We start from the raw sequence: 27,254 nt of genomic DNA, 5'->3' as shown, positions 1-27,254 counted from the left end.
CTTAGATTTTGACGATCAGGACTGATTTATTGTGGTTTAGACATAGATTTGACGGGTGTGGGGGGTGGAGGGCGGGGACCATCTGTTTTTCCATGACCTAGCATGTCAGGAGCTCCTATAATCTGAAGGAAGGGACAGGTGATAACCAGGGCAACTGTCAGTAACAAGAGAGACAAGTGACAGAACAGAATAAATCAAAGCAAGCAAAGGTCAGTTTTTGGAGTCTGAGGATATATAGAAAAGGCACAAGAAGCCTTACATTCCACAAGAGTCCCTGAAGACACCACCGTATCATAGAATAGTACAATAACTCATGGTGACAGGGAGGCATATCTTAGTCTGTCAAAAAAGTTTGTGAATGCTCACTATTCAAGAAGACAGAGAACCACATTTTCCATTGCCGGGCAAACACAAACTTTCAAAAACCTTAAAAAGATCAACATTTTAGTGCCTGAAGACAGATGAACTTCAATTGCATGTTAAGTCCTCTTGGGTAAAACAACTCAACTTTGGACAAAGCCCGATGAATGAAGTGTCAGTCTGTTTATAAAGCTTAAATTACCTCTGCAAATTGGTACTGCATACATTCACCACCACCTCCCCTGCCAAAAGACAGTGGCTACTCAACTTTGGTACAGAGAATCAGGGTCAACTTGCCTGTGATACTTTAATGAATGACATGTGTTATATTGTGATATATACCCCCTTTTGACTCATGTTTTCTGCTCCAAAGGGGTACAGTGAAAAGCAATGGACAAAAACCAATGACAAACAAGACTTCCCACAGAGACTCTTCTTGAGGATGGAGTTTATGGAAAATTCTGCCCCTCATTTGAGATTCCTTGATGGTAGCATGGGGTAGGCTGGGCCAGGTGGTCTTCCAGGTTCCCTCCAACCTGGATGTTCTAGGATACAGTTACCTGACCCAACTAATAGGTACCCAGTGAGTGTCCTTGCTCAGCCTCTCTAAGAGCGCTCTGAGCTGGCTGTACGCACTCTGGAGGTCCTCCTTTACCAGCACAGCATCCACCAGGTACCCGTAATGCTGGTCTATGAAGGCAGCAGAGGCGGCCATCTCTTGCTGCTCCTCATCCTGCAAGGAAAAGGGGTAGTTAGGGAACAAGTGGGTTGTTATCCCCCCGACAAGTAATGGACCTACAACCTTTGTCCTGGGCACTGTTGCAACCTCTGATTTTTAGGTGATAAGTGGATGAATATGGCCCTTGAATAATCAACTGGGTACACAAGAACAGAGTGTAGTGAAGCTAGCCTATCCAACGTCCAAGAAAAGTTCATGAGTTGTAGCCATAGTCACTGTTCAGTCATTCAAAAGATATCTACCAAGGACCTGTTAGCTGATATGAAGTGCTTTGGGTAGATGCTGAGTCTATATCTGTGTGTATATATATGTCACTATCACACTTCCTGTCTGAAGGTATTTCCAAAGTAGTACAATTATGGTGCATGGCAATTTGGTTAAAATAATTACAGGAAAGAACCATAAATAGTATTTGCTATACAAAAGCCAAGCAAGCATTTCTGGAATCGACGAGGGTAAAAAGGAAAAGAAGTAATTTGAACGCCCTCAGAGGGTACCTTAATTCACCCTGTAGAACTCAGTTCTTCTTTTCATTTCCTCAAACCAGAGCTAAACACTTGCACAGTAGACAAAGGAGAGTTATTTAAGAAAGTCTGGGACAAACCAGACCTTATTTCCTTAGGATACCTGACTTTTTCGATCAGATTGCTTTCCCGACACCTAACACTAAAGTATAGACAGCCAATGAGCCCCTCTTCACCCAACCTATGCAACTGTCTGCATCTTCATTCAGAAATACCTCTAGTAAGTAGAATTCCAAGCAGGCAGTTCAATGAACTTGGGTTTTGGAAGACAGGAAAGTGGCAGGATCCTCTCTTAAGTAAAACTGCAAAGTGAAATTTATCACTGGCATTCATCCACCTCCCTTTCTATCTCTTTCCAATCCTCCGTTGCCTTTTCTCCTCTGCTTCTAGGGCTCAGTGTTTTCATTCTGTCATGAAAGGGGGTGAGCTGTCCCCCTAAAAGAACATTCCAGAATATTCCCCCCTCCTCTTCTGTCACCAATCAAAACCAGATTCCTACTTCAGTGACAGTGTCCGTACTTTCAGAAAATATGTTCTAAAGGGCTAGGAAACAGTTTTTGCCTGCTACCGCAAAGATAGTAGAGACCTACAGGAAGGCTGAGATGATATCTTCTTCTTACTTCTAATCCCCTAGGAGGGGGAAAGAAAAACTATTGAGTTGGCCCAAAAGTTCGTTTGGATTTTTCCGTAACATCTTGCGGAAAAACCGGAATGAACTTTTTTCCCAACACAATAGATTAAATTGAGTCAAGCTTCCCAATTCTTTATGGTATCTTGTAGGGCTCCTCTCCTACTCAAAAGCACCCTGCAGCATCCCACTGCTGCGCTTGGATCTGACATCCTGCTTATCCCACCCCCTTACACACACACATCCTATAGAACTGTCCACCACTTCTAGAGTTTCCACTCCGCCAGGGACCCTCACAATTCATCCTGGAAGCATATCTATTCGAGAAATTATAGAAGGAAAATTTTTTTTTGCCCCTAAATCCCTCTATCCTCCTAATAAATATCTGTCTCTTGAAAGAACTCAAGTAAATCTGTAATGGAGTAAAACGTGTGACGTTTATTTTGCAGCCATCAATCCCTTGAACCCTTTTCCTGACCTGTAAAGGTGGAACTCAACCACCTACGGCTTCAGCAAGAGAGCCTCAGCCCTGAGTAGCATGTAGGGAAGACTCCCCCTGCTGCCCCTAGCCTCCATCTTGGATTAGCTTGCTGGACCTGAAGTTGGTGTTTCAATTAAAAATTATTCGGGTTTGACTTAGGAGTTCAACAAATTATTGTGGTTTGTCACACTCAGATCAGGTGCCTGAGAGAGGTCAGTCCCTTATTTTCTGAGGATGCTCATGCGAGGGGGTGGAGGGTGGGGAACACTGGTTAAGCCACCCCTGTGTGAATCGGGTGGCGCTTCCAGCTGCCCCAACTTAAGCCTTCCAATCATCACATGACATCTCAGTCCGGGCAACAGGCAAAAATGGAAAGATGGTCTCATGCAGACGGTACGTCTACCCACATGCAGCTGTAACAGGCCCTTTTAGGCCTTGGGAGATGAAATGATCAACTGGAAAACTTACAAGTGGGGCTGCTGTGTCCTCACAAGCTGGGGACATGGGTGGTGTCTTCCTTTTTTCCTGAACTGCAGGCTTTACAAATATAACATAGGGTTTAAACTCTGAGGTCCTCAGTTGTTGCAGTGCCTGAAAAAGAAAGTTCAGGAATGTTATATACTTTGAGAATATATTATTGTGAAATGTATTTCTCGAATGCTCAATAACAGTGTGCTTCATCACATCACCCCAATGACAAAGGTCCTGATTATATGGTCATTTGACAATTGACTTCAACCACACAGACCACCTGCTCATTTTTCCCACTCTTCACTGTGACATTGGGCTCAGCTGGGCCCTGGAGGCTCACTCGCTGAGAACAGAGGTTCCAAAGCCTCAGTGTGAGAGCTGCCATCTCTCTTAGCTCTGCCCACCCTCCCCCAAGCTGTAATTAGCCTTCATATGCCCTTCTTTGCCTGCTTACTCCTGAAGGAAGAACCAGCAGGATTCAATGCGTGTATCTATTTAGTCAGACGTCATCAATTTGGATTAATGCGAAATTTGTGCTATCACACAGGCCTCCTCCTTATGATATTCAAAGAAGAAAAAGTCTGTTAAGCAAATGAAAAGACTAAGAGATCCCTTGAAGTAAACTGTAAAGACTTTAGAAGGTTTTCCATATGCAAATTGTCCTGTTAATTAGCTCATTTTATTTATGATGTGAGGGCCTCTATTTGGACACACTGGTATTAAACTGCTATATATAGAGTTTGCATCCCCCCACCCAAATCATAAAATCACTTCTCAAAAAATTTTTGAAATTCAGACTTTTAATTTTGACTACAAACTCCCAGGAAGTCCAAATTAGTGAGGATTTTCCTTTCTGGACATAAGGTACTTTTGGGAATCTGTTTCAAGTCTAGTTCTGTAAAATAAAACCTTCCGTTTACATGATAAAATCAGAACTCTATTTCCACAGAGGGGAAAAAAAATGCCCAGAGTGAGTTCAAAGCTTAGAAGTTTTTCTCAAAGACAAGGTGAAAAAGATGGTTAAGCCCCTGCGGGGTGTGCGGGACTGGAAATGTTTCTGAAACGCTTCACAAGGTCAAGTCTGCCCTTTTTCCCTTTCAAATTGCTCTCCTGACTGCCTCCCTCGGTGGTCCTCTAAGCCACTGACTTCACTTGTCCTAATTGGGAAGGGGGTGACCTAGCTTTCACTGGTGCATTTATATCTAACTGACTGTCCGGAAGAGCCTGGCAGGCTACAATCCACAGGGTCACAAAGAGCCGGGCACGACTTCACGACTAAACAACAACACTGACTGTCACATCTAATGGACCAGTTGGCGCCATCATCTGCTGCATGATTTACCACATGCAGTCTATCCCAGGTCTGTGGGTCACCAAGAGAGTCTCTCCAATTAAGGGAGTTTCTGCATAGAGGTGCACATTTTGGGGTACAAAAGCTTTCATTAGTCAAAGGGATACCCAAGGAGATATTTGAGGTTTTGTTTGCTTTGGTCGCACCACATGGCAGGCAGGATCTTAGCTCCCCAATCAGGGATCAAACCTGCATGCCCTGCAGTGGAAGCACGGAGTCTTAACCACTGGATCACCAGGGAAGTTCCAAGGAGACCCAAGGAGATGTTAACATTCACTCCTCTGGAATAAAGAGCCCCTGCACTGAGGATGAATGTTCTGTAAAATGTATAGCCCCCTAGTTTACAAATTCCATTAATGGGAAATTCCTAACTGGCCCCAGGAACTCACATCTGGCTCCACGTCCACCAAACAAACTTTGTTTTTGGCCATCACAACCCGAATGGCTTCCAGGCTGGTTCCGTAGAGGTTTTCCTTATATTCACCATGCTCCAGGAACCTAGAACACCAACCACCACAGGGGAAAAAAAAGGCTTTCAGCTCCCGAGCTCCCTTGAATTCGCCCAGAAGGTGAATGCAAAGTGAAAGTCGCCCAGTCGTGTCCGACTCTGAGACCTTATGGACTATACAATCCATAGAATTCTCCAGGCCAGAATACTGGAGTGGGTAGCCTTTCCCTTCTCCAGGGGATCTTCCCAACCCACGGATCGAACCCAGGTCTCCTGCATTGCAGGCAGATTCTTTACCAGCTGAGCCACAAGGGAAGACCAAGAATACTCGAGTGGGTAGCCTATCCCTTCTCCAGTGGATCTTTCCAACCCAGGAATCAAACCAGGGTCTCCTGCACTGCAGGTGGATTCTTTACCAACTGAGCTATCAATGGCTGGCCACGATTACCACCCCTGCCCCAGCCCCACTTCCTCTGCCTTTTCCTGGGAAGGCCTCTGCCTTTCCCCTCCTGGGAAACCTTCGCAGGAGGTCAAGTGGAAGATTGGCCAGATGAAGAGACACACAGCTGCACGGAGGCCCCACTGGCCCATCAAGACGACATACTTGTTGTGATGCAAGTCGGCCTCAAATGTCTGCTTAGAGACGAAGTGATATTCTACTCCTTCCTTCTCATGGCTCTTCCGGGGCCTGGTGGTATCTGTGGAAGACAGAAGGACCACTGGGCAGAGATGTCATGTCACAGCAAAGCTGTGCTCTCCTTCCTTTCAGAGGTTTGTCGCTGATTTGTGTACAAACACCCACTTCCCTTCATCGAGGGTCCCTGTGTGCAGGTACGCCGTTGATTGGCACAGCTCTGTGATGTAGGCAAAAGGAGTCCCCAGTTTTGCAGGTGAGGAAACTGAGAGGTACAGAGGTTAAGCCCCGTGCGGAGGTCCCAAGGCTGGCAGGGAGCAAGGTCAGGCTGAACACTCACTGTCTCAGGCCAAGAATATGCCCCTAACCACTCAGCAAAACTGCCTCACTGATGCTGTGGGTTTTTCAAGAATTGCTAAAGGAATTCCTAGTCCTCTAAGTTTTTATTTCCCAATTGTTTTTCTTTTTTTAAAATATTTTAGTTTCTTTATTTGGCTGCACCAGGTCTTAGTTGTGGCACACAGGATCTTTTATCTTCACTTCAGCATGCAAATTCTTAGTTGCAGCATGTGGGATCTAGATCCCTGACCAGGGATCGACCCCAGCCCCATGCATCAGGAGCTCAAAGTCTTAGCCACTGGAGCATCAGGGAAGTCCCTCCTAATTGTTTTTCTTTTTGAGAGTCAAAGAGGCAAAAACTCAGATGCCCCTGCTGTATGCTTTTAGTTCTTTATTCAATTATTTCTCATTTTTAGAGGAAAAGAGATATGAAGACAGATAGTCCCCTTATGGACTGGATGTTTCTGCACAGCTGGTTCTTACACAATTTTAAAGCACATAGTGTTTTCCCTCTGATTTCCATAATAGAATCAAGGTGCACACCTCTGGGGAAAATCAGATTCCCCACAGAACAAGGAACATACTCAAAGCAGTACACAGCTTTTTCCAGAGCATTCTGAAAGAAAAGAGGGGGTCTCAGAGGGCAGCCACCCAGGGGATGCTCTGTGCTTTAACATGTGACCTCTTTGTCCAACCTCTGGCAAAGCTGCTAGAGTCACTTGTGACCATGTCCTTGTGTTAATACTTCTATTCATTCACTGATTACATTCCGAACACCTTAGATGAGTATATGAGACCCTCTCGATCAACCCAGCCTCCCATTCAGCTTCATACCCCCCCAATCACCCACACTAAGCTCCTCACTCCCTCACACTGCTACACTGGGTCACATCTTCAAACCTTTGCATTTGTTCCCTTGATATAGAGAACTCGTCCTTCTCTGCCTGGAAAACTCCTATTTACCCTTCAAAACCCAGCAAAAAAGTCACTGCTGCTGGAGTCAAGGCCCCAAGAAATCTTCGTGTGCAGACACATGTGCATGCATGCACACATAGACACACACACACACACACTCAGGTCCTCTTACGTGGAATGGCAACACCGAAGTGCTGAGGGTTCTCTGCCACCACCTTCTGCTTCAGCTCGTGTAGTCGGGCTCCCAGAGACCCTGAAAATCAAGAAGGCTGCCAGGTCCCAGCTGGGCTCCCTCCCTTCCCCGCCAGGGAGGAAACCAGCCCATTCTCTGGAGATGTCACCTACCGATCAGAACCACCAGGCGGGGCCGCTCGCCAGGCTGGTGCTGGTACCTGGTCACCTCCTCGTAAGTCGGCAGCTCTGGAGACTCGGCCACTGCAGACGTCTTTCCTTCCTGCGGGCTTCCCAGTCTCTCTCTGCGGCCCAGCCGGAAGCTCCTCCGAAGACCAGCTTGGAGAGAAGGGCAGGGGGACACTGTGGCATTTGTCCCAGCATCTCCCTATAGACTTTCTCTACCTGGTCAGACCTGGAGGTGCGACTGACACCCACTGGCCTCTCCCAACCACCTCCTGCTGCAGGATGCACAGTAATATGATGAAAGGGGGACCACTTGGCATCCAAAATTAAGGTTCAAGGCTACTATCTTACTTGGCATGTGACTGACCTCAGACAAGTCATCACCCCTCTGAGCCTCAGTTCCCCTATCCATGAAAGGAGATACAAATCTACAAAAGCAATGGGTGCTCCTAGATTGGATCTTGGGTCAGGGGAAATGCACTAAAGGACATTATTGGGACAAAGGGGAAAATGTTGATATGAACAGCATAAATTTTTTTAAAAAATAAAATGAAAAAGAAATTCCCAGAATTTGATAATAGCCCTGGATTATAAGAAAATATCCTTGTCCTTAGAGAACACATGCTGAGCTATTTAGGAGTGAAGGGACATGATGGCCACAACTAGCTCTCACATGACTCAGGGTGGAGGATTAAATGTGTGTATGTGGGACTTCCCTGGTGGTGCAGTGGTTAAGAATCTGCCTGCCAAGGCAGGGGACATGGGTTCAGTCCCTGGTCCAGGAAGATCCTATATGCCTCGGGGCAGCTAAGCCCATGCACCACAACTACTGAAGCCCATGCACCTACAGCCTATGCTCCACAACAGGATAAGACCCTGCAATGAAAAGCCCTCACACCACGACTAGAGAGTAGCCTCTGCTTTCCGCAACTAGAGGAAGCCTATGTGTAGCAACGGAGACCCAGGGCAGCCAAAAATAAGTACTTAAAAAAAAAAAAAGATTTATTAGTCTTAAAAATGTGTATCTGCAGAAAAAGAGAATGATAGAGATAATACGGCAAAGTGTTAATGTCTGGTGAACTGAGGTGTAGAATATATGGGAGTTCTTTGTACAATTCTCACAGCTTTTCAGTAAGCTTGAAATTACTCCTGAATGAAAAGGTTAAAAACGCTTCGCCTGTCTCTAAAGGCCTTTGAAAAGCTTTACCAAAATAAGAGAAGCAAAGGTACTTCGGAGACTGGTAAAAGGTCCCACTGCTGTATAGGGGTGGAAGAAACACTGAATCAACTACAACTGGGGTTGTGGTAATAATAAAATTGGTACTAAGGTAGGGGTCCTTGTCCAGGGCACTGCTCCCAGTGGCTGGATGAAAGCTGGGGACAGGCCGGGGACCCTAGGGCCAGGGCAGGCTCAGCTTGGCCTCTGGCCAGCAGAGACTGAAGGGAAATGTGGGTCCCACAGATTCAGCTGCTCTTGAGGGGCTCCTGGGTCTCAGTCACCTCTCCCTGACCCAAGAGCCCGAGATGGGCTAGGTTATGCATGGGTGGGGGAGGGGTGTTAAGGCAGGGGCGGGGGAAGAGCCCCCATTACTTACCCACGTAGTGTCCTTTGAAATACCCCTCACAGTCACAGGTCTCTGGGAACCAAACAGAGAGAGGGAGGCCGGTGAGCCAGGCTGGACACATGCCCCAGCCCAGAGGTACCCGGCCGCGGATGGCCAGGCAGGACCCTCTGGGATGGAGTCTCAGAGGGGCTTGGGACAAATACCATGTCCCAGTCAGCCCTAGGTAAACAAATTCCTCTGTTTCACCCAGTGCTCCATGCTTAGGCCACAAACAGCCCTTCCAGACCTGGTAAGGGTTCGGGGTCAGCAGGCCCCATTCCAGCCCCTCTGAGTTAGGGCCTGTGAGAATAAGGAGGGGAGATACACTCGCCCTGCCCTGCCCTCCTGTCTCCTGCCCGCTGCCCAGGCAGGTCATGTGACCAGCCCAGCCAGAGTCCGGGGAGGGCTGGGCCCGTGTCCCCACCAGCTCCGCACGCCTGAAGGAGCACATCAGTCTGCCTGGCAGAACCAGGAGAGAGGTGCCAGGAGGGGTACCCCAGGGGCACAGCCCCCCAGGAGGAGGGGGTGGAGGGGCTTGTTCGGACAGTCTACAGAAAAGGGACCTTGTCCATGCGCACAGGGGACAAATACCAGGCCTACCTTTGTCACGGGGCTCATCATCTGCGGTTTGCACAGAAGACAGATGGAGCGGTGTTAGCAGAGGGGAACCGGGGGCCCCGCCGCCAAGAGGCAGCCACAGTCTCAGGTCCTCAGAAGCCCTCCATCTGTCCCCTCCTTCTCTCCTCCAACAAACCTGTGATCTGAGCTGCGGTGCATTATTAAACCAAGACTTGCTCTAATTAGTCTTCCTGTGTGTGTCTCATTAGCGGCCCAAAGAAAGCCTGCTCATTACTGGCGTAAGTAAGCAGCCTCAGGGCCAATGTACTCAGCAGCCCCTCTGACTTGAGAGCAAGTCTGGAAAGGCAGCCGCACAGCCCAGGGAGCAGCTCACTGAAGGGTGTCTGTGGCGGACCGGGACCTGCTCCCACTTTTCTGGGGTTTGAGACTCGCTTGGGCAAATGCAGATGCAGGTGATGGCAGAGCACAGAGCAGGGCAGCAGGCCAGCTGTGCTCCAGTCACCTGGGGTGGTTCTAACCCCCCAACTTGGTTCTGAGCCCCACTATCGACCCCCGGCTAGAGAGGCCATCCCCTGACGTTTCTTCACCACCAGGGGTTCTAACCTGGGGGCTCTGGAACCCTGTTCCCAACCCCACTCCCTTAACTATCTTGGAAAAAAGGATGACCCTGACTCCACTACAAACCAGAGCTGTCGCGATGATTAAAAGGCAAGAAGGTAAGTGAATGTGTTTTGTAAAAGGTAAGTGCTGCACAGAGTAAAATTCCCAGGTAAAATAGAAGACACTAAGTTAAATGTGAATTTCAGATAAACAATAAATAATTCCTTAGTATAAGTATGTCCCAAGCTTTTTTTTTTCTTTTCCCAAGCTTTAAACTTTTTATTTTGTTTGGGGGTATAGCTGATTAACAATGTTGTGGTAGTTTTGGGTAAACAGCGAAGGGACTCAGCCATACATATACATGTAGCCATTCTCCCCCAAACTCCCCTCCACCGCATCCAGGCTGCCACATAATGTTGAGCAGAGTTCCATGTGCTATATAATAGGTCCTTGTTGGTTAACCATTTTAAATGTAGCAGTGTTTACATGAGAATGTCCCAAATATTGCATGGGATATACTTATATTAAAAACCGATTCATTGTTTATCTGAATTTAACTGGGCATCCTTTACTTCTATTTACCAAATCTGGCTGCTAACACAGAGGCATGAGATCACTCACAGCCATCTCCAACCCCTTCCAGCATCAGTGGTTCTTACGTTGTCAGGGTCAGGGGGCCCCTTGGGGATCTAAGGAAAGCCATGGAGCCTCTCACAGACAGACTTCACAGACACAACACAACACACACCTACAGTCTGCACCTGATTCTGCAAGCGGCATCACCATGCCCTACAGTGTTATCTATGGGTCCCCAATACAGCAGCTCCTCTCCAGGGAATAGCTCCCCGCCACCTACCCCCATCTCTCCTCCTCACCCCTCTCCCCAGCCCCTCCTCCCTCAGGAGGCCTGAGAGCTCAGACAGGAGTACCCCCTCCAGCCCAGCGCTGGCTTCTTCCCCACGTGACGTCCCAGGGTCCTAGGGTCCTAACCCCAGCCCCTCCCTGAACTGCTTCCCTGAAGTGCCACCCTGCCAGACTACTCACAGGGGGGCTTCTTGAGGCTCTGGGGACTCGGCAGGGTGCCTGTGGCTCTCCGGTAGTTCAGTCGCCTGTGGGGACAAAAGGGGATAGGCACGCTAATGAGCTGGACCAGAGAACCAGTCAGAGAGAACCTCCTGGAAAACTCAGGGAAACCAAGGCCTGGATCCCACAGTGGGGTACAGCCTGGCACTCTAAAGGCCTCCTGCCTTCACACTGAGTTCCAGTGAAGAGGGACATTTGCACTGGTGCTCACAGGTTCATGAGGAAAAAACTAAGCTTCTTGTTCTGAAAGAAGTTTGCCCAGCCTAAGATGGTCAGTCACACAGAGTGGGTACAGCCCAGTCCATAGTCAGTGGTTGGTTGTTACTTTCCCAAAGCTGATTCTCAAGGAAAGGAAGCCCCTTTTCCATAGTCACCCGGCCTCCCCATCTCTGAGGAAGCCGGAAAACAGCAGAACAACTCTTAGGAGAAGTCAAGGGCGAAAGCGACTCTAATTTAATGCCCTAACCACCCTCCCCCCCAGCCCAGTGGAGAGCTCAGCCTGGCACTTTATTCAATGTGGCCTTCAGTGGAGAAGCAGCTTCCAAGGCCTCATCTCTGAGCTGAGAAAACACCCAGGGCTCCTGGAGGTGTCTAGATTTCCACAATTAAATGCAGCTAGAGAGCCTTCCCCCATGACCTGTGAAGCCAAAGATGCAGATGGGTCTGAGGCTGCCCTGAGGAAAAAGAGCAGTGGTCTTCAAACTCCAGCCCCTCAGAATCACCTGGAATATCTGTTAGAACACAGAGCTCAGACTCTGGCCCTGGGGTCTCTGATTCAGTAGGTCTGGGGCAGGGCCCAGGCAGGGACTAGTTTTTCTAACAAATTCCTAGGGGATGCTAATGCACACATTAGCATGTGGTCTCCTGGGGACCACACCAGGAGAGTCACTGAAATGGATGAACCCTGAGGTTTGTAGATACAGCGTCATTCCACACGCCCAAAATGGAAGAGGGCTACAAATCTCAGGTGAGGCATTGCAGGCGTAAATGCCACACCCTCTGACCCAGGGTTTACACTTTTGGAAATCTAGCCTAAGGAATCAATTTGAAATATGAGGACCAGACTATGTGCAAGATAATTATTACAGCCTTATAGCAGTGAAACTTTGAAGAGACCTTCAAAGTACAGCCACAGGGAAGAAGAGAAGTCACTTGAGGCATGACCTTTCTTCCATGAAGCCTTCCTTGCTGGCCCAGTCTTCCTGCTAGGACCTGGTATCCTCCACCCTCACGCCCATCACATTTATATAAAGTGTTCGTCTGAACCATGTGTGACTTTTCAGCTAAACTGTCAGCTCCTGAAGGGCAGAAACCATAGTTGCTGCCTGTGAATAAACAGTACATCTCCTGATGAAATATTGTATTACTATTAATTAATATTATATTGCAATTAACTGGGCTTCCCTGCTGGCTCAGATGGTAAAGAATCCACCTGCAATGTGGGAGACTTGGGTTGGGAAGATCCCCTGGAGAAGGGAACGGCTACCCAGTCCAGTATTCTGGCCTAGAGAATTCCATGGACAGAGGAACCTAGCAGGCTATATAGTCCATGGGGTCGCAAAGAGATGGACATGACCAAGTGACTTTCACTTTCACACTCTTCACTATTAATTAATAGTATAGAATAAATACTATTATTCTATAGTAACGTTGGAAATGCTCATGTCAAAATGTAAGTTACCAAAAAAAAGAAAAGGCAAATTCTATACGCACCACTCACATAACAGGCACAGGAAGGAAATAAATTATGCTGTTTAGATAGTGGTGAGACTTTGGGTAACTTTCTTTTCCTCACCCTCCTCTCCTGCATTTTTATATTTTATTTTTCAACTTGCTCTAAGTAGGCATTATAAAATATACATTAATTTAATAGTACAGATTTACATATATCGACTAAAATCTCAAACAGCCATCACCACTGATGAGAAGAGAAGAGCCAACACAAGCACAATTGGTACTTTGCTTAGAAAAGGACAACCCATTGCCCCCCCACCACGGGGGGTATGCTAGCAGAGATTTGGGGCTCTGTCATGTACTTCTGCCTCTGGCCACTCTAGAAACACACCCCCTTAAAATACACCCCAGACTCACCTTTCCTGGAACTGCTTGGAAGGGATGAGGCCAGCTCGAAGGTTGGTGTCCCCCACTCGCTTGGCCTGCCACCACGTGGGATCATCCTGACTCACCACCTCCAGGACCTGCCTGCGCTGGAAGGGCAGGCCTGCCTCCTGGCAGGGAATGGCCCGGTCTTCCCGAGGGTTGTAGTGGAAGAGGGCCCGCATGAACACCTGCAGGGGAGGAGCTAGGTGAGACAGCCCGAAAGCACTGACGTGTCTATGCCATATGGAAGGCCGAAGGAGGCTGTTCACAATTAGGAAGAATAAACAGTGTCAAGAATAGAAGGCTAATCAGAAACCCACCACACCTATTTTCTTACTGTTCTTCAATCATTTTTAATATCCCACTTGGGAAATCCATCAAGAATCAAAAAAATGGGGACTTCCCTGGTGGTAAAGTGGTTAAGACTCCACCCTCCCAAATGCAAGGGGCCCAGGTTTGATCCCTGGTCGGGGAACTAGATCCTCCATGCTGCAACTAAGAGTTCACCTGCCACAACTAAAGATTCCGCATGAGGTCGCAGAGAGGATCGAGGATCTTGATTGCTGCAGCTGGGAGCCGGTGCAGTCAAATAAATAAATAAATGCTTTAAAAAACATCAACTTGCTAAGCTGTTTAAAAAAGAAAGAATCAGAAAACGATTCATGGATTTCCCTTTCCAACCTAAACATCTCCTTATTAACCTGACCTGCTGTCCTTACAATAGCCTCTCAGCCTACACAAAGCAACCATTAGTCTTGGGAGCAAAAAAAAGCAAAGGCAAGCACAACTTCTAACTCAAATGTTATTTCTGATATGCTAACTGCCCCCAATGATGTCAGCAGCCATCTGTTAAATGAGTAGTCTAGATGTTTTGATAAGAACACAAATATCAATGAAACTACTGTTACCAATTCTTCATCATCACTTTTCAGTGGGTAATTGACAGTCACGTCTTTGACAGCTCAGTCCTGCCTCATCAGTCACATACTTGGCCAAGCCCAGCTCTCTTCTGTACCCAGAAGCCATCCCTCTAGAGAACAGGATGGGAACAGCATTTGGTCCCATTTCTTCATTCTCTTCTATACTTCAGTGGCATGGATTTATTTATTCCTACTTCCAAATCATTATGGCCCAGTTGCTTTAACAGCAAATAGGGCGGAAAAAAGGCCAGAGGTTTTCCTTAGACAAATTCAAATTCTTTAGGTGCCAAGCAAAGGAGATTCAGTTAGACAATAGTACAAATTTTCTGGCCATATATTAATATTATGAGGACAGGGACCCTCATTTAAGCATACGTCACCAGGCTCCCAGGCACTCAAAAGAAGGCCAGCCCTGATCTAGCATCTAGCTAAAAGAAAAATATTCAGAAAGGATGGACTATGAGACAGGCTACCCATTTTGTCCTCCAGGAAAACCAAATCATCTCCCTGTATCAAGTTAGAACCTGCAAAAGCTGCATATCGAGACCATACCAGCTTGTCCCAGGAAGAACAACCTTCCATCAGGTATTATGTGTGCCCTGGGATTTAACTGAAGGCGCAAATAAGAAATCATCATATGAAGATGATTTCTTCATTTGTGTAAAAAAAAAAACCGTCAAAGACATTGTCCGCTATTAATTGCCATTCATCAAAATATTTATTGACATCTACTCTATGTCAAGTGTTTTCATGCCCTATCTTTCATGCTCCTGGTCCTGGGAGGTGGGAGCGGAAAATTAGTTTTCTTGAAAACTCAGCATGCTTCTTTCCATCTTCCAATGAGAAGTATGTAATTCATTGTTCTCCTTTTTGCCTTGGCTGCCAGAAAGTTCAAACCCAAGTTTACTGGGAAGTCAGAGTAATGCCTCTTCCAACCTCCCTACCACCACTTCAGCTCAGGGCTTAATAATCTCTCACCTGGGCTTTTACAAGAGACTCCTACCAGGTGCCCTGGACCCCATCTCCACCCTCCTCCGCTCACTGCCTTAGGGGGAGCTTTGTAAATCACAAATGTGATTTCCATCACTTCCCTCTCAGAACCAAACAAAGAAAGAACACCAAAAAACTAAATACCTTTAGGAGCTTCTCACTGCCTATGAGGCTGTTACTTGGCTTGTGGGGTGCCTTCCCACATTCCCCAGGGGCCTTACCTTTTCAGTGCACCCCACCCTGACAGCCTAAAGGCTTCCTCCAGCCAGTGGGATCTGCTCTCCCCTAATCCAGCACAGAGGAACTGCTGGGAATTAACCCCTGGGGTACAGCCTGGTGGAAGTTAGTGTCTAGATCCCCCCGCCCACCTCTCCCAGCTTTTAGGAGGAATGGTGGAGGCATGGTCTACAGGGGACACTGAATTCTGAAGCAGGACTAAGCTTTGGTTGTCTGCAGTGGTAACTTGCTGAGAACATACCCTTTGTAGCACTGGCTGCCTTCCCTTCCCCAGCCTTATTCTGGTGTTTCCTGGGGTCACTGCCAAATACACAATTTGCACTCAAATTCTTGCATCGGGGTGGGCTTCTGAAATCTAAGCAGGGATTATGCTAAAATCCTGAACAAACCATTCAAGGACATTCAGAAGAGAGCCTTAACCTACCTCCCCAGCACAACCCCCTGCTTGGAGCCCCACACAGTGCGCTTTCCAATGGACCTTATACTCCTCTCTGCCATGTCCGTGAGTCCCTGCCTATGCAGACCCTTCTGTCTGCCCTTCTCTTCTCCCTCTTCTTCTAGGCTCACTGCCAACCATCCTATTATGTGCCACCTTCCAAAGTGCCTAGGGACTTCCCTGGTGGTCCAGTGGTTAAGAATCCACCTGCCAGTGCAGGTGACACGGGTTCAATCCCTGGTCTGGGAAGCTTCCATATGCCTCGGAGCAACTAAGCCCATGTGCCACAACTACTGAGCCCTAGAGCCCAATGCTCGGCAACAAGAAAAGCCATTGCAATGAGAAGCTCGTGAAACACAACTAGAGAGTAGCCCCTGCTCACTGCAACCAGAGAAAGCCCATGTGTAGCAACGAAGACCCAATGCAGGAAAAAAAAGGGCCTAGAATTCTGCTGCAGTCCATGGGGTCACAAAGAGTCAAACATAACTGAGTGACTGAACTGAGAACTCTGCACAGAATCTTCCTGAAGCACTTATCACGTAACAAGGAGACACTGGGTTCCTGGCCTCCCCTACTGAAGCAGGAAACCTCTACGCTATTAATCATCCTGGTCTCCAGCATCTGGCAGGGCGCTTGGCACAGAGCAGGTGCCCACCAAAGGTAGGCTCCACCAGGAATTAAACAAATGGCAGTTACTTAATTGGGCCTGAAGCCGGAACATTTGGTATCTTCTCCTCCTCTTCATGGCCTGGCTTTTCTACTTCAATTAGAAGAACTTTGTCTTTTATTAGTAAGCTACGTCAAATCCTGTTTAGAAGAGATGGGGTACAAACAAATGAATCACTTGGTGACTGAATTACAGGTCTCTACCAAGCACTTGCTCCAAGGACCAGATGGATGATCTCTTCCCGAGTGACTGTTTCAAAGACAGGGCTGGAGTCCCGCCACCCCCACCACCTCCCCTTCCCACTCCCCTGCCTTCAGCTCCCCCATACCTTGCTGTCCTTTAGGCGGTCTTCCTCCTGGGTGGCTGGGATGATTTTCAGAGTGATGGATCCCTGGGACTGTGCCTGAAAGGAGACAGCACACGACCATATCATCTCCCAGGTCTAACCTTCCAGGACATCACATGTTACCTCCCAGATCTGGAAACTCACATGCAGAAGGAAAGTTGGATGTGCGGCCTCCCCTATGACCCGCCCTTCCATGGTGGCACCCAGATGAATTAACTCAAGCATTTTTATGGGACAAAGGGACAGAACACTTTTCTCTCTCTCGTTTTTTTTGTTTTTTTGGCCATGCCACGCAGCTTGCAATATCTTAGTTCCCCGACCAGGGATTGAACCTGGGCCCCGGAGAATTGAAGGCATGGAGTCCTAACGACTGGAGCACCAGGGAAGTCCCCAGAAGATTTTAAATGAGAACTCGAGAAAAATGCATACAACAAATACAGCTCTCCCTCTCCCTCCTGACCTCTAGTGCCCCCAAGAGCCTTGGGTTATTTTCATATCATCGTTCAATTTCATTTTCCTCCTTCCTGCCTGATTTGGGGCTGGTTCCCAACCAGCACTTCCTGTTGACCTGCATCTTCCCCAGTCTCAGGTCCCCCTCCCTTCTACCAGAGACAGATCCTGCACCCCACATGGGGGCCCACTAGAGCACATCTCACCCAATGCTGTCCCTGATCCCCCCTCACTCTGGAACATGGGAGGCTGGTGCCCAGAACCAGGGGAAGAGGAGAGGGGGCAAAAAGACTGAAGGGTCTGCCTGCCACCAGGGTCCCCTGTAGCGGGGACCTTAAAGAGTGGGCCTCCGAACTTGAGATCTCATCCCGTTTATGCCCCCCCAAACCATTAGAAGTTAGCAAACAGTGTCGTGTTGGGAGAGGATGCCTGAGGATTATAGAGGTCAGAACTATGACAGGGGCTTTTTAGAATTTCAGTTTTGACTTGAATTCCCAGAATGGACTGAGAAGGTTGTTTCTGTCCCAGCACTGGCTACCCTAGAATCCCCTCGCAGTTGTGCCTCTTCCAGATGTTTACATCCTAATGATAACCGTGCCCTGGTTGAGAAACCATTTCTACTCTTACTGTACAGGAAAGGAAATCAAAACTTGGTGATTTGATGACTTGTCCACCAAGGTTGCACAAGGCACCCCTAGTGGCTCAGTTAGTAAAGAATCCACCTTACAATGCAGGAGACCTGGGTTCGATCCCTGGGTAGGGAAGCTCCTCTGGAGAGAAATGGCAACTCACTCTAGTATTCTTGCCTGGGAAATCCCATGGACAGAGGAGCCTGATGGGCTACAGTCCACGGGGTCACAAAAGAGTCAGACACAACTTAGAGACTAAACCACCACCACCACCAAGGTTGCACAATTGTAACATGATGGAAACAAGATTCTAACCCAGGACCAGCTGACCCCAAAGCCCTTGCTCTCCTGTGCTACAGCCTTTTACTCCATATTCCTCAGCTCTTTGGAAGAGGGGACCCTTTTGAGAGGGTCTTCTAGAAGGGTCCTCAGGAAACAAGGCTGGGGGTAGGGAGGATGGCTATGCTGAGGACAGGGTCTGAGAGAGGCGGGTGGTCTGGGCACTCGTCTCCTTCTGTCCCCGACACCCCCCACCCCAGTGCAGGGCACCCTGTTAAGGTCACTAGGCCTGCAGTCTCCCCATGAAAACAGGGAGACTGGGCTAGATCAGCCCTGGCTCCAGGAAGCGCCCTGCTCTGGGTTTCTGAAGAACCACCGCACCCCCAGCTCACACATGGCACGGACCAGAATCTGGCTAATCTCGTCAGGCCGCTTGTGCAGGACTGTGATCCCGTTCACTTCCCGGAGCTCATCTCCAACGTGGACCAGGCCTAGGAGACACAGGGGCTGACCGTCAGCACAGCAAGGGGGCCAAGGTTCCCAGAGCACGAAGTTCTAGGCACCTCTGGCACCTGCCTACAGAACCCAAGCAGAGGAGATTCAAGACTTAAAGGTAGTGAACAGGACTGGGATGAACTTATCCCCAGGTATTCTGGGTGGCTCACCTCGAATCACAGCCTCACAGCAACCTGGTGAAACCCCCCAGTTTACAAACAGCTGAGATTCAGAAAAGCGATGCAGCTTGCCCAAGGCCACACTGCTAAGGAATAATGGATCCAGTGCGCAGACCCAGTTACTTGGCTATAGAAAGCCTATGTTCCTTCTGCTGTCACCTCTGCTTCTTTAAAAATATCACTAACTCTTCCCCTTCCTGGGTGTACAGACATAACTCCAAGGACATCCTTCTCCAATTTTACATGAAAACTGCAGGGCACCAGAGAAGATGGAGTCAAGAGTGTTAGACACACCTGTCTGTTGGCCTCTGCTTTAATGACAAGCATCTCTGCATATGGGGCCCTATTTGCCACTCAATATGGACACCGGTCCAGAAGCAGCAGCATCACCCTGGAGGCAGGAAGGGCTGCAGAAGTCTTGGGCCCACCCAAGACCTAGTGAGTCAGAATCTGCATTTTAATAAGACACTCGGGCCATTTCCGTGCTTGTTAATGGGAGGCACTGGTCTTAGGGCTCCCACCACAATGGTCCCCAGACTTTTGGGGGCAACACTCCCCTACACCAGGAGATCTGCCTCCCAACTTAGTTCCTCCACACACCAGAGATTCTTTTTCTTTTAACTTTTTATTTTATATTGGAGTATAGTTGATTAACAATGTTGTCAGTTTCAGGTGTACAGCAAAGTGATTCAGTTACATACATACATGTAACTGTTCTTTTTCAAATTCTTTTCCCATGTAGGATATTACAGAGTACTGAGCAGAGTTTCCTGTGCTCTATACAGTAGGTCCTTGTTGGTTATCCATTTTAAATATAGCAGTGTTTACACGTCAATCCCAAACTTCCTATCCTCGCTCCTGCCCATCCTCTCGGGTGACCATAAGTTTGTTCTCTAAATCTGTGAGTCTGTTTCACAACAGGGATTCTTAACCTGTTTTCTACTCAGACAAATCTGGGACGTGAACACCCTCCCCGCAGTAACTGAGGCTGGCTAAGGCAACTGGGGTGTCAGGAAAGAATGTCTTGCTCCCCAAGTTAGGATTTACCTACCTAGCTCAACTACCAGAATCCCCAGGCTAAGCCAGTCCACAAACCCTCCTGATCACCCTCAAAAGGCTCCACGCCTGACCTATTTTCAAACAACTAAATTTTCTACTGGGCTTGGGGAGGAGAAGAGAATTCTAGTCCCACTCCCAGAAAGTAAAGCACATCCCGAACAGGTGAGCCAATGGGAGAGGGAAAGGAGACCCATGACCAAAGGAGGAGTGCTGGGGGGACCATGGCCATCACTGATGCCACTCACCGCTCCGGTCTGCTGCACCCCCTCGCATGATCCTGGCCACCACGACAGCCCCTGAGTGCTCATCCCGCCGGATGGTGGCCCCCTGCATCAGAGACAGAGTGGGCAGGCCCCTGAGAAGCAGCCTCAAATCTCAGACTGACTCTCTGGACCCGAGACAGCCTCCCCCTCCCACCCCTGTTCCTCCCTCTGCCACCCCAGTGGGGACAGCCCAGCAGGCACCTTGCCACGCTGAGGACAAAATAAAACCAACATCTCAAATCAGTATAGCACAGCACTTTAAACAAAGCACGATTGTAATGCTGTCACAGCCTCATGTGACAGTAAGAGACAGGGGCACAGGGAAGGTAAGCAACTTCAAGGTCACCCAGCTTTCTGGGATGCCAAATGCAGTGTTTTCTCTATCACATCACAGCCCTTGCCTCTTGCAAAGACATTTAATCATGAGGAGAATACGTGCCAGCAAATACTCAACCTGCCTTGAGCCAATCACGGGGCTACCAGGCCTTCTGTTGTTGCCAAGGGGAACCACCTATGCCCCAGCCGGAGCTTCAGGACCAGGACTTGGCCCCCAAAACACGGCAGAAATGATGTCTAGGATGAGAAGGGTACTAACGAGCTCTCAGCAGCAGTCAGGAGTTGGATGGCCCTGGGTTTGAATCCACTCTGTCATTTACTAAGAACAATGGCCTTCCTTTAGCAAGGAAGCCCCTCATCTCTGCAACTGTTTCCTCTGGGGTGTGGGAAAGCATTTGACTCTCGGGGTTGTTGCAAGGTTAATATCAGATAACACAGTCCAGGCACTTAGTACACAGTAAGCACTCAATATGGGCTTCCCTGGTAGCTCAGCTGGTAAAAAATCCGCCTGCAATGCAGGAGACCTCGGTTCAATTCCTGGATTGAGAAAATCCACCAGAGAAGAGACAGGCGACCCACTCCAGTATTCATGGGCTTCCCTCGTGGCTCAGACGGTAAAGAATCTGCCTGCAAGGCAGGAGACCTGGGTTCAATCCTGAGTCAGGAAGAGCCCCTGAAGCAGGGCATGGCAATTCACTCCAGTATTCTTGCCTGGAGAATCCCAATGGACAGAGGTGCTTGGCGGGCTATAGTCCATGGGGTTGCAATGAGTCAGACACAACTGAGCAACTAAGCACAAGTGTTCAATACATGCTAACCACTAATTATTGGCTGTAAGTGCAAACACACTGGCACACTTAATCATTAACTTCATTTGAAGTCCATAAGATGAATGTTGCTGGAAAGAGAGACCAGCAGCTAAGAACTCTGTGGCTTCTTGCCCCTCAGACCGTCAAACTTGCCAGCATCTCTGTCCATCCTCTCCTCCTTTTCCCCAGAGGGGATCCTCCTGGCTAGGCTGGTCCCTCCATCTCCTTCCCTCCCTCTCCTGCATTCTCAATGCCCCCTCCCCAGTGGCTCCTTCTCCAGGTCCTAAAAATATTATCAAGCCTGTCCCATCATTAAAAATGTGGCAATCTCATCCGGTGGATGCCAGTCTCCATTCCTTCGGAGCAAGCTTCTCAAAGAGGCAGCACACATCTGCTCTGATTCACTCCCTGCCGACCTCAAGTACACCAGCAAAAGGACCAGCGACCCGCGAGCTGCCATTGCAGTTGCTACGCTCAGTCTCGTCTCTCTGATCTTTTGATTCGCCCTTTCTCTGGAATGCTCTCTTAGCCTGGGCCCTGGTGACACCTCTCTCACGGTACTTCTCAGTGACCAACCGGTCTCCTTGGCTGAGTCTTCCTATATCTGTCTTTTAAATGTTGATTAAAGGGCCAGCACTTGGCCTGTGTCCTCTCCTTGTCTCTTTCTATACACGCTTCACCCAGGTGGTCGCAGCCTCTCAGGTGGGGTTGTAACCCCTTCTGGATGCTGGCAGCTACCAAGTCTGCATCTCTACACACCTAAGCCTTTATTTCCTGGACATCTCCACTTGCGGGCACCCAGGTCTCTTGAATTCAACGGATCCTAAGTTTCTCTTTATTCCCCCTTTTGAATCACGGTCCCACTGCCCACCTGTCATCCTAGCTGGACACCTTTGCCTTATATCCAAGATGCCTCCCCAGACTCCTGCCCAAACTAGGGCAGTCACAAAGTGACATTAATTTTATTTCTGATGTATTTCTTGGATTCCTCTTCCCTCTTCCCACAAACCAAGGTCAAGCTCTGTCTCTGAACCATATGTATTTGGCCCCCACTCTCAAATAGGTCCTCTGCTTCCGATCTCACCCTCCAGGTGACTTTCTACTTTATAGCCAAGATGATCTTCGAAACTGCAAGTCTGACCATTTTATTTCTTACTTAAAACCCTTCAGTGGCTCCCCACTACCTTCAGAGTCCAGGCAAGCAACTGCGGGTGACAATCCAGTCTTTATTCTCTCCTAATGATCTGGCCTCACCTCTGTCACACTTGACCTCCAACTTGGTCAGTTCCCTGAATCTACCACGCCGTTCACCTTCCCATGGCTCTGCTCATGCAGTTCTACTGGTAGAATGCCCTTCTTCTCCCCCTTCCCTCCAGAAAAACTCTGTTCTTTTTTTTAAAAAAAATTTAGCATGGGCATCACCTCTTCCAGGACACCCCAGTTACTACCTCCTGTAAACTCTCAGAGGGCAACGACTAAGTCTGCTAACTTTTTTGGCTTTGCCATGGAGCACGTGGGCTCTTAGTTTCCCAACCAGGGATTGAACCTGCAGCCCCTGCATTGGAAGGATGGAGTCTTAATCCCTGGGCCAATAGGGAACTCCACGGACTAAGTCTTAATCCTCTCTGAATTGCCTGCACCTAACATGGTGCCTGGCACACAGGAGGGTTCACGATGTGTTTGCTGAGTGGATGGATGACTGCCCCCATTTTGAAAGTAAAGAACCAAAAGCAGAGAAGAACCCTGGCCAGTTTGTAGAAGCAGTTCATCTGAGGTCACTTAGTGAGAGTTGACAGTGAAGAAGGCCAGCTGTGGTATTCTCTAGGCCACGCCCTCAATTCTCTGGACTGCTTCTACTTCCCTCCATCTAATAAACAAACCTGTCCCTTAGCTAGGTAAATCAATGCTGAACCGGGACCAAAATGATAACAATCTGTCAGCTGCAAAGAAGAATGGCTGCTACCCTGGGTTTCCTCAGAATTCAGAATAGAGGTTGGCCAACTTTTTCTGGAAAGGATCAAGTGTAAATGTTTTACGCTTTGCAGGGAACATGGATTCCGTTGAGTCTGCCATTGCCATGTAAAGGCGGGGCCCCCAGATGACATGTAAATGAACTGGATGGCCAGGCACCAATAAAACTTTATTTACAAACACTGACTGAGTTGGGTTTGGCTGTTGGATCATAGTTTGCCAACCTCTGGTTCACAGCATGATGATCAGGGCTGCCCTGAACAGTTGCGCAGGTTCTCGACTGCACAAAGGAGCTTGGCCACAGCAAAGGGAGGCTGAATCTACCCAAAGAAAGGAGTACTCTGCACACAGTGGTGTCACAGGGACTAGTGGCAGCCCTGACAAAGCTGCCATCACTTACTCCAAAGACTGCAGTGGGGGGGTCCCTTCCTGGGTTTCTCAGTGGGTGAGTGGGAAACAGGGAGAGCATGGGGAAGACCGGTGAGGAGCACATACCAGGGGTTCCTTGTTTTTCACCAGGCGGACAATCTTCACTGATTCTTCATCAAAATCCTCGTCAATATTATCGGGCAGAGGGGGAAGAACCGGGTCAAAATTCTTCTGGGCGACTGTGTCGTGTACCATAAGCATGGCCTGTCATGAAAGCAAGACAACAGAAGGGCTAGCCTCCAAAGCACACGGGGGTCCAGGGGACCTGGCCAGGGGGCAGTGATTTGGAGTCCCGGATGTCATGCCAGAGAGATGACCTCCCTAGACACTTAGGCTGAGGAACTCTAACTCAGAAATCTCCTTTCCTCAGTCCCAGGGCCAAGCACTCCTCCTATCCCCATCCCGGGAGACACAGATGCGTGGGTGGGCAGGGACTGCGGCGTGACTACCCTGAGGTGGGGGGTAGACAGCAGCTGGAGCAGCTCCCTCTCGTCGCTGTGCACGGAGGTGGCCTGCAGCTCCTCCATCACCTGCAGGGGAAGGAGACAGAAGGCCACAGATGGCTGCAGGTGCTGCGAGCCTCCTGCGAGTCACCCAATGAGAAACCCTGCTCCCTGGGCCTCCCAGCCACAACTACAGGAGCACCAGGGGGCATTGGACCCTCAGTCACCCCAGGACTGTGGCTCCCAGGGAAGTCATTCCAGGGATCAGAGAGCATGAGCAGCCTCTACAGGCTAATCCTAATGGGGGCTAATTTATGAAGGCTTTCCTGGGTACTGTTTGCCTCACGTGGATTAACTCTCACAACAAACTAGATGGAGCAGGTACTATTATTTGGCCATTTCACTGGTGAGAAGTAAATGAGAGATTAAATATTCTGCCCAAGGTCCCCAAGGTAGTGAGTGGCACCACCAGGACGTTGAACCTGGGCTTATCTAGCTCTATTGTCTCTACCTTCATCATATTTTCCAGATGAGGAAGTTGGGGCTCAGAGAGGTTGAGTGACTTGTTTAAGGTTACAGAGCTAATATTAGAGGCAGTGCTGAGCCTAGGAGCCTAGGAACCTAACCTGCTCCTAATAGCATCTCACAGGCAAGAAAGGCAGGGAATCTGCCCCCATCCCTCGCTAGGCTATCTGCTGGGGTGACGTGATTTTATTCAGAAACAGGCTTTAGTAATCAACTAGGACAGCTTTTCCAATCATGTGACACAAAGGACAGGTCTACAAGAAATAAGGAAGGATTCCTTTAAAAAACAAGAAGCCTGCCTATTAGGAGGCCCAGGGAAGAGGTGAAGGGGAGGAGACTTTCTTCATCTTGGGGCTCCTGAGCCCTGATGGTCCTTTGCTAAGCAATGGCAAGCAGGCCAGATGAAGGAGCTAGGGGTGGGAGAGGGGCTGAGGCCAGAAGGAGAAACTGGGGGCTTACATCCTCGGCGAGGGCCACAGCGCTGTGCAGGACGGGGGTTGGACTTTGCCTCTCGTAATAGCGAAGCTTCTCGTGAATCTGCAAACACAGCGGAACTCAGGCTGGGGCCTCCTAAGACAGTTGCCCAGACGTACCCTGGATATCACACAGCCCACAGCTGTGAGGATGCCTGGGGCTGCAGACCAGGTCATTCAAAGGGCAGCATGAGGGAAAAGACCTTTCTGGGGCAGAAAGGACTTTACCTTCATTAAATAACTGAGGCTTTTTTCACTGAAAACATCCCTCAGGAAGCCCATCTCTTCCTTGTGGTTGGAGTCAGGTCTCAGCTGAGAGGTCAGCAGTGCCAGGGTTTCATGCAAACCTGAGGACGGAGGGAGAAAAACATAGTCAGCCAATGCGGTGAGTACTTCCTGCCCCATGGGACCCCCAGCGGACCCTCCAACAGTACGTCAGCCCTGCCCGGGGCACATTTTCTCCCCTGGCTCTCATTCCCAGGGCTCCCAGCCAACACTGGTAGCAGCTGCTTTCTTTGCTGCCCTGGGTTGCTGGGCAGACTCTTGTCTTCAAGACCGTGGCAGGCCCAGCCCCGGGAGACACTCACCAGAGTCCTCAGACAGCACTGGCATGTCTGTGCTGCTTGGATCTCTGCCTGTGGATTCTGGGAGAAAAAGAGAGGGGATGGGGTGGGATGTGAAACTCTGGCAAGCTTATTCATTCAACAGTGATTACACGTGTACTGTGACTGTCCATGACCAATCTGGGGACAGAAGGGATGGGAACAAATTCTCCACTCAGTTTTTTCAGAGAGGAAGGAAAGAAAACCAAGGTTGCTGAGTGCTCCCAATGTGTCAAGCATTGTCCTGGTGATTTCATATGACATTTTTCTTAATCTGTTCAAAGCCCTGAGGAATGGCCATTAATATTTCCATTTACCTGATGAAGAAACAGAGGCTGTGGAGAGGGGCGTTCAGTAAATTGTAGATCAGAATCTATACTCCATTGGCCCTTCCAGGCAGGTATCAGGTGAGAAGTTGTCCCTGCCTGACAGCGGGTGCTCTCCTCCACAGCGCCCCCCTCCTCTGTGGCCTTCTGAGGGGCCTCTCTCAAGTCTCCGGACTGTCAACAAGTACCTGGCTGGGCCTACAAGCCCCTCCTTCCCCACCATCCCCAAGCCCCAACCAGAAGCGATCCTGCCCCCAAAATAGAGCGTAGAGAGGAGGTGGAGAAAGGAGAGTCGTGTCTACTATGCCGGCGGGGGGAGCCCTATCTCGGCAGGCCCCCCAACGTGTTTTGCAGCACGTGGATCTCAAAAAGTCCTCCTTCAGAAGGGGATAAGGAAGAGTAACGATTCATTCATTCCGCAAACATGGAGCCAGCCCCACAGCGCCCGCCCGAGTCCCGCGGACACCAAGATGCAGAAGAATGGTCCCCGGCCCTCCAGCCACCGCCCCGCCCCCCTCCGCCAGACTCACCCTCTGGCTCCTTCGAGCTGTGCCCCCCACTCCCCCAGGCAGCCAAGCACAGACTCCGACTCGCTTTGGGAAGGAACCTGTGGGACCAACAAGGAGCGCGGCTGGGAGAAGGCGAGGCAGGACCTGGGGGACGCTGGGGGCTGTCTCGGAGGATGCGGGCCGGCAGGAAAGGAGCGGTGCGCAGGGAGGAGGGGGTGGGCGCGGAGAGGAGGCCAGGGACGGAGGGGCGGGGACTGAGGCCCCCCCACCCCCGCTCTCACCAAGCTGGGGTGGGGGGGTGTTCCCTGGTGGGGGGGTGTTCCCTGGGCCGCGAGGCTGCCTGAGCAGGAGAGGCGGGTCTCAGCCCATCCTCCCCTCCTGCCCGGCCCCTACGGCTCCAGGTCCGTGGTCCATCGCCCGCGCCGGTTCCTACCTGGGCGAGCCGGGATCTCAGCTCCAGACCCGGAGCCGCGCGGGTGCCGGGAGCCTAGGCGGCCACTGGCTCCGCCTTCCCGGCCCCTCCCTGCCGCGGCCGCGCGGGCGGGGGTGGCGGAGCGGGAGGAGGCGAGGCGTGGGGAGGAGGCGTGGGGAGGAGGCGGGGGGAAAGGGGCTCGCGGGGGGAGGGGGAGGGGCGGAGGGCGCCCGCCGCGTCTGGCACCGCCAGTCCC

The 27,254-nt window shown here is 49.7% G+C and overlaps 1 protein-coding gene across 1 annotated transcript; it reads right to left on the bottom strand.

Moving 5' to 3' along the window:
* Window positions 1-6: 6 nt before the first annotated feature.
* Window positions 7-26,783, bottom strand: MPP3 (MAGUK p55 scaffold protein 3). The gene is made up of 19 exons (XM_081577320.1): window positions 26,608-26,783; window positions 25,737-25,793; window positions 25,378-25,496; window positions 25,136-25,213; window positions 24,158-24,238; window positions 23,775-23,912; window positions 20,146-20,227; window positions 18,573-18,658; window positions 16,792-16,866; window positions 13,205-13,401; window positions 11,075-11,139; window positions 9,452-9,472; window positions 8,843-8,884; window positions 7,236-7,400; window positions 7,063-7,143; window positions 5,607-5,700; window positions 4,944-5,052; window positions 3,201-3,323; window positions 7-1,093 (listed from the first exon to the last, which is right to left on the bottom strand). The coding sequence occupies exons 2-19, from the start codon at window positions 25,759-25,761 to the stop codon at window positions 917-919; spliced, it is 1,758 nt and encodes a 585-aa protein (XP_081433446.1). The 5' UTR covers window positions 25,762-25,793; window positions 26,608-26,783; the 3' UTR covers window positions 7-916.
* Between the last annotated feature and the right edge of the window lie 471 nt (window positions 26,784-27,254).

This window comes from Giraffa tippelskirchi, chromosome 3, assembly GCF_054371585.1.
Source record: "Giraffa tippelskirchi isolate mGirTip1 chromosome 3, T2T-mGirTip1v1.2.pri, whole genome shotgun sequence".
NCBI lineage: Eukaryota > Metazoa > Chordata > Mammalia > Artiodactyla > Giraffidae > Giraffa > Giraffa tippelskirchi.
Note: the sequence above shows the minus strand (reverse complement) of the source record. Positions and strands in the feature narration are given on the sequence as shown.

What these genes read in the sequence shown, in the direction of transcription:
- MPP3 (XM_081577320.1), bottom strand. Translation starts at nt 25,761, where the DNA reads ATGCCAGTGCTGTCTGAGGACTCTG. An exon ending in TTTCAAAGGACACTACGTGG is followed by an intron (nt 7,401 to 8,842) that starts GTAAGTAATGGG and finishes CTTCTCTCCAAG; the next exon opens with CTGGTCTTCGGAGGAGCTTC. An exon ending in GCCGACTTGCATCACAACAA is followed by an intron (nt 5,053 to 5,606) that starts GTATGTCGTCTT and finishes TTGGTGTTCTAG; the next exon opens with GTTCCTGGAGCATGGTGAAT.